Source organism: Artibeus jamaicensis, unplaced genomic scaffold (genome assembly GCF_021234435.1).
Source record: "Artibeus jamaicensis isolate MK-2021 breed Jamaican fruit bat unplaced genomic scaffold, CSHL_Jam_final contig_447, whole genome shotgun sequence".
Taxonomy (NCBI): domain Eukaryota; kingdom Metazoa; phylum Chordata; class Mammalia; order Chiroptera; family Phyllostomidae; genus Artibeus; species Artibeus jamaicensis.
Genome location: NW_026521834.1, coordinates 953,392 through 960,767, shown reverse-complemented (window position 1 = coordinate 960,767; position 7,376 = coordinate 953,392). Strand labels below are relative to the sequence as shown.

The 7,376-nt window shown below is 36.4% G+C and overlaps 1 protein-coding gene across 2 annotated transcripts in view; it reads right to left on the bottom strand.

Moving 5' to 3' along the window:
* Window positions 1-591: 591 nt before the first annotated feature.
* FMO5 (flavin containing dimethylaniline monoxygenase 5) overlaps window positions 592-7,376 on the bottom strand; it is an 89,183-nt gene continuing 82,398 nt past the window's right edge. For both annotated transcript variants that reach the window (XM_053666201.1, XM_053666200.1), the window contains exons 7-9: window positions 6,631-6,983; window positions 3,241-3,313; window positions 592-943 (exon numbers count right to left, since the gene is read on the bottom strand). In XM_053666201.1, the coding sequence (XP_053522176.1) occupies window positions 598-943; window positions 3,241-3,313; window positions 6,631-6,983 (772 nt within the window). In that variant the 3' untranslated portion in view covers window positions 592-597. The remainder of the gene's footprint in view (window positions 944-3,240; window positions 3,314-6,630; window positions 6,984-7,376) is intronic.

The following is a 7,376-nucleotide window of genomic DNA, read 5'->3' as shown; positions in this document are numbered from 1 at the left end:
TATTACATGGAGTCACCCATTTTTCACACAGATACTGACTTATGCTCCCCACCATAATATTTGATAACAAACATTTTTTGAAAGATTTTATTTATTTACTTTTAGAGAAAAGGAGAGAAACATCAATGTGTGGTTGCCTCTCATGTGTGCCCCCCTGGTGACTGGGCCCACAACCAAGCATGTGCTGTGACTAGGAATCGAACAGGCAACCCTTTGGTTCAAAGGCTGGCACTCAATCCACTGATCCATACCAGCCAGGGCTGATAACAACAAACACTCTATTAAGCATCTATCATGTATCAAGAACTCTGTTAAGGACATGAAAAGATGACTAAGAGAGTAACTGAGCTCAGAGTCTAGGGATGGCTGAAAGGAAAACATAATGGGCCATAAGAAGGAAGACAAGTTCATATGAATGAAAAGCTGGAATTCCATTGTGGGGAAAAGAGGAAAGAGGATGAATGCTTTGGAAAGTGAAATAAAAGTAGACTTCTGCACAGTGTGAAACTGAGAGTTGTTCAATCTTATCAGATTCTGAAGACATCTCTAAAGCCAGCCCCCCCCCAAAAAAAAACTGGCACAAGGACAATGGAACAGCTAAAAATAGGTTATAATTATAGCAAAGAGAACAATGGCCAGCACACACCTGGCCATTGTTATTGTTGAAGTTGCGGAATTACTGCTTGCAATTGCTCTCGACATCAAAGGCTTCCTGATACGAGCTTCTGTGGTAAGGATAGCTTTTCGAGCCCCATTCCACTTTCCTGGGCCCTGTAGACGATATTGGATTGGAGTACAGGGTCCCAATAATAACTGCAATGCCAATTTGGGGTCAGTGAAGGCCAGATATAGCAGACTGGGCTTGACACCCACCAGATCAGCAAGCTCTTCCATGGTATCTATATAATCTCCCTGAATGGTATGGCGTTGGCTCTCCACATACCTGAAGCAGAGAAGACAAAAGCCATGGTCTAATCACAATTTAATCAATTAATCAATCAGTGAATTAATCAGTGCTTTCTAAATGTGTGCTATTGGCTCAATATTGGTCTGGGAGCTGTGAAAAATTAGGGAAGAAAGATAAGACATTGTCTCTATCCTTAAAGACTTTATCATCTGCTGAAGGAGATAAGATAGATACACATGAAATACAGAAGAATATGAGACTTTTGACAAATCGCTTCTGCTAAATAGAAATGTAGAAGAGGGTAGTTAAAATAGAGCTATAACAGAGCTTTGAAGGATGTGGAAATATAGATAAGCTGAGAACAAAGAGGAAAGTATTACCAGTCAAGGAGATAGTAGAGTGAAGGAATAAGGCAGGAATGAGTGAAGAATGTGAATATAAAGTATCTGTAGGCACTACCTACAGTAGAGAAGGAATGTTGCAATAAACAAGGATGGATATAGAGAGGCAAGTATAGTGAATCCAGATACAGAAGACTGATGTTAACAGAAAGAGAGAACACACAAAACTTCAGTTTGGGACCCCTAACTGACAGCAGTGGTGGTGGGTTTCACAGGGCAGGACTTCTGAGAGCCAATGTTAATTCAGAATCATGAAAGAAGGGGGAAGAATGACTTATCCCATAAGAGGAAGTGACTCTCCAAATGGAGTCAGATGGAATGATTACACCAAGTGCAGATTTGAAGATCTAAAAGGGCTTTTTAGAGGGAAATGTGGTAATAAAGATACCTGGGTAGGAGTAGGTTTAGAGAGCTGACTGGCAACTTTCTTTTTTTACTTAATACAATAAAAATAAAAGACAGGACAGTGGGATAGACAGGAAGAGAAAAGCCAAGTCAAATTAATTAAGATTAGACGGGCTTATTAAAAGAATCCAAAAACAAGGACAGTAAAAAAAAATAGAAAATAAATTTAAGGTAGAATTGGTGAAATGGAATTACACAGGAACTGACAAATTCTAAAGTTCAGAAGAGAAGTTAAGATAGGAAGGAATCTGGGAGTCCTTCCTTAAGGATGTTACATTGGCTCAAGGGTTTATAGACATGCATTTATCCTATAGTACTGGTATGTATTCATGAATCTTCCACAAGCTGTAGTATTCATGAATCTTTCACAAAGAGATTCAATGGCACCTGCCTTGTAGGGTTTTTATGAGGAATAAATAAACTCACACATACAAACCATTTAGTATATGTACATAGTTGATCCTCAATAAAGGGTAAATTATATCCTTAGGGACTACACAGTCAGAAGGCAGCCAGACAAAAATAGGGAAATAAGGGAAGGGTAAAATTGAAATTGGATATTTAGTACCAGAAAAACAAGAAAATAAAGTACTCCAAGAAGGATGAGAAAGATGAAATGTTCAAAAGTGTCAAACTGAGAGAGGAAGGAAAATGAAGTCGGTCATGGATGACCTTTAAGAAAGCAGTAGCAGAAGTTATACTGTAGGGAGCTTAGGAGAAAGAAAGGTTGAGAATTTAGAGCATATGGTGCTGAATATTTATTGCAGAAGTCTGATAGTGAAAACAAGGAGAAAGTAGAGTATCTGGAAAAGGCATAAGGGCTAAATAAAAACTCTCTTTCTCCTCCTCCAAGATAAGGAAGAGTTATGCTAATATAACCATTTAAAGAAAACCACACAGTTAGGCCTGGAGTGATTGTGCCTCTGACTTTTACACAAAATTTTAGGAACTTATCATCAACTTCTATTTCATCCAAATAAAAATCAACCAGTCAATAAGCTCAGGTCTGAAATTCAGATTGCTGAATTATTGTATCCACCCAAGCACTAAGCAGCACCTTTCCAAATCATGAGCCACTGTGACCTGAATGTGCTGTTACATGATGACGGCCCACAAAGAGGCCTCTGCAGATTTGTAAGTCTTCCTGCAGATTTAGAATTCAACCATATATACTGCTTAACTCTTTGTCACTTTTCCTTTCTCTGGCAGCTCTACAAGCACTTCAAGTAAACCTTGCAAAAACCATATATATGCCTGACTTTCTCTCCATATACTTTTTAATACGTGACTTTTCTTTTAGGCCCTACATGTATGATTTTAAATACTTTTCTTAAGCTTCTTTATTCTTCAGCCATATCCAAATCACTTGGTGCTATTTTTCCATTCTATTATCAGAAACTATTATTTCCTTTTCCTTCAAAATATAATCTAAATCCTTAAACTAACATGATAAAGATAAATATAGTAAAATACTGTTCTTATTAAGTAGAATAATTTAGCACATACTTTCCTGGGAGAATTTCTCACCTTTTTTCAATTTGCTCTTTAGCCTTAGTTATTTCTATTATCATTTCACTTTGTGAAGGTAATGCTTTTAGCCCTAAAGAGAAAAAATAAAAATTTTAGTGTAAAGTTACTTCAGTAAGAACAATAATTCTATTAACAATTACTATGTTATGGAGGATTCAAAAAAAATTACAGGATAGTTTTCTGCACTCAAGGAGGTTACACTTTACCTCCATCACCTTACCCTACTACTACCATAATATAATGATATTAACCTCAGTAGCTTTCTCTATTTTACTTTATCTTTAGAAGGCATTTCTCTTAACTCTGCTTTCTGATACCTGCTTCCTACTTAGCATAGTCTTTCAATTGGGAAATGAAATATGGATACAAAGAAATGATAAATGGCCTTAAAGTACATGGAAATGAAGTACAAAGTAAAAGGGCATGGAGAACACACCTACAGTTGTACTCTTAATAACAAAGAGGACTTATACCACAGGGATAAAGAAGTAAAAATTAACTTTCATCCCATTTCATGCCTAAAGTCCTATGGAAGAAAAGCTTCATCTTCTAAACTTTTTTACTTGGTCAGAATGAGGGTAAGACCAAGGGCAACTCATAATACTCAATTTTTACAGATGAACTTAAGCACTGATGAACAAACAGTTTCAATAGTAGGAATTTAACATCACAAACCTGGACAGAGAAAGGTTGAATTAGTATTTAAGTCAACATAAACAACTCTGATCTAAAGATTAGCTTTATGTCAAGATTTATAGGTACTATGCCTGGTAGATAATTTTAGCCACACCCAACCAGAAGGTTTTACTCCAGAATATTCTAAATAGTATAATTTTAAAATGATAATATATCATACCTAATACACATCTTCCCTGTGCAAATACTTTAATCAAATGGTTATCTCTTTTCTCCTTAAACATTTCTGCTGGTGGGGGTCTCATTACCTTCTGAGGAGATGGTTTTTAATTGGCTGCTGTAGCTGCTAGAAACATATTCCATTTATTGACCCTAAAATCTACTTCCATGCAACTTGCTCCACTGGACTTAGCTCTGCCTTTTCAAACCAAGGAATCTAATCTTAAATGACAGGCCTTCAAACATCTGAAAACAAATTATCATAATTTCTTCAAGTCTTATCATCAACAGCAGTGTACTAGTTCCTCACATAACAGGTTTTACATGCCCTGCCATGTTGGTTGCCCTTCTCTGGGCAACATTAGTTGCTATCCTAGCGTGTCTCTCTTAAAATGTGAAACTCAGAAATTCAACACTCAAGAAATAGCCTTCTGTGTTTTGCCATGTGTTTTCTCATTTTACCCTTGGGAATTATTACTTATATTCATATGTCAGTGAGGAAACATTGAAATGCTTCATTTGAGATTGAGCACATGTCCCTTGCAATGTTCATGAAACATATTTTAAGAGTTGATTTCCAAATTACTTATAGTAGCATAACTTTTACTTCTATTTACTAGAAACATTATGGGGAAGGGGGTATGTTTCTTGACTGGGAGAGGCAAGCAATTCATCAAAAACAACAAAGAAAAAACTTCTATAAATTAGATAGATATATACACATACACACAATATCCTGTGGTGCAATTCTTTCTCAATTCATTAATACTGCTCTTGTAGAGTTTCCTTGTTCAGACACATAATATACTTTTACCATATATTTTTTTTATTTCCCATCTTCTTATCTTGCTCCCCCTCTTAGGTTACCAATTTAAAGACCACAGCACCTGAGCCTATTCTTTTTTTTTTTGCTTTCATCTCCAACCTATATTCCATCAGCAAACCTTTTAAATTCACCAATGACAGAACTAAGGGGAATTAAGAAATGGTAGAACTTTAGCCCTGGCTGGTGTAGCTCAGTGGATTGAGCACAGGCCTAGGAACAAAAGGATCGAGGTTCAATTCCCAGTCAGGGCACATGCCTGGGTTGCAGGCCAGTTCCCAGCAGGGGATGCATGAGAGGCAACCATACACTGATGTTTCTTTTCCTCTCTCCTTCCCTTCCCTCTAAAGATAAATAAATAAAATCTAAAAAAAAAAAAAAAAAAAAAAGAAATGATAGAACTTTGGGAAATTCTTTGGAAAGGTTTTTGATTTATCAACTGTAATACCATTATTTCTGTTTTTCCTCTGCTACCATAAAGATATGCACTAGGGAAGAAGAAACTGTAATTCCAGCAAGAACTCTGGATAGTTTTAATTAAACATTAGTAATGATAGTAAGTTTTACTGTAACCATTATAGAATCAAATTCTTATATTTCTCCCTGTTCTGGGTTTGAATCTACTTCATATTGACCTAGCCAAATGGCCACCCAGCCTTTTTCATTCTCTTCCTATTCTGTTTGGATTCCACACAATTTCAGAGGCAGCCCATTCCATCATGAAATGGTACCAGATGATAGAAAAAAGTTTGTTTTTAATATTAAGCTGATATCATGCAATCCTCAAAGTTTCACTCTTTGGTCCTTGTGCAACCCTTTGAAGTGATACTGAGCAAATTAAGTCCTGCCATGGGACATCTCTTCAGATATTTCAAAGGAACTCTCATATCTCCCCTGAATCTTATCTGCTCTAGGCTAAACCTATCTACCTTCTTCAGTTATTCTTCAAGTGGCATATCTTCAAATCTCTTAACCACTCTTGCCTCTCCTATTAATGCACTACAATTTCACTTTTAAAACATGCCTTTGGGTTTACTCTGACCAGTTTAGAGAAGAACAATTGTAAATTCTAATTTTTTAGAATTTACAAGAATTGTAATTCTAATGACATTATACTTTTTTAATGATGCTAGATATAATTAAGCCTTTTGAAAGACATATTCACCTCACTCACACTAAGCCTAGTATCTCAAACCCCAAAGTTTTAATTTTTTTCTCTTGGATAAATTCTCTTAGCCAAGACTGAAAGAGAAGATATAAAGGGGGGAAAGTGAGAATTTGAGAGGTTGAATCTTCTCATTCTGGACTAATCTTTAACCAGGTCTCAAATCATATCATTAAATCATACCATTTCTGTTCACAAATATGTATCAGCTGTCTAAAATCTAGATGAGTAGATTCTGCACATTGGAATTACCCAAGTAACATTTTTTCAATGATCTCAAGGTCTCCCTGATCCTGAACTTACAAAATAGACACCACCAGGCAAAGCATGCCTATTTTGGGACAATTTCTCAGGAGATTACAATATATGTCCATGGCTATAAATAACTACTTTATAGTCACTCAAAAATTGATTATGGAACACTAATTTTGTGTCAGGCATTATAATATTTATATATACTGTGTCAGCTACTTAAAAGCAAGAACATAAATATAATTAAACATGCTACCAATTGATTAAGTAGTCACCTTGCATGGTTACTTACCTTTAAATACTTGAGTGACCCAGCGTCCTTGGAGCTCTGAAATGGGCATAATGGCACCCAAGGGCTGAATCAAGCCTATGATTGCAAGAGTTGGTTTTTCCAGATTAGGCGGGAAGACCTTTTTATACAGAGATATCTTGTTCTTTACTACTTTGACAGAAGTTTCAAGAAAAGGAAAAGCAAAACTATAGCCCGTGGCAAAGATAACAGCATCAATGTCATCCTCCCTGGAACCATCTTCAAATATGGCAGCTGTCTCTGTGAATTCCTTCACATTTCCTTTTACCTTCACCAAGCCAGAAATTATACGATTTGGCAGGTCATCATTGATGGTTGGATGTTGACTCAGAGCTCTGTGAGTAGTGATAAAGACCAAAAAGGAGGAGAAATGAAAGTGATCATGGGGGCATGTAGGGAGAGAGAAATCAGTAATATGTAAGTAAAATTTTACTTTGCTGGAAGTGGTTAAACAGTATGCCGATGGTCTCCCTTCTGGTCTACCCATGGGATTTGGCAAAGGTTTAATGCATTTTGGTAGAGATCAAGATCTCAGAGCAGAAGTTGGACCCTGGATGGCATTGGAAGGAAAGATGTTGGAAAATGAAGTGAAAGATGTTGGAGGGTGCATGTATAGTACTCAAGGAATAGTGTCCTCAGTTATATAGTAGGGCAACAGGCAATAATTTTTATCTGTATGAAAAGAATACAGAATTGGACTATCAGCATTCTGTTGAGTTTCATTTCTA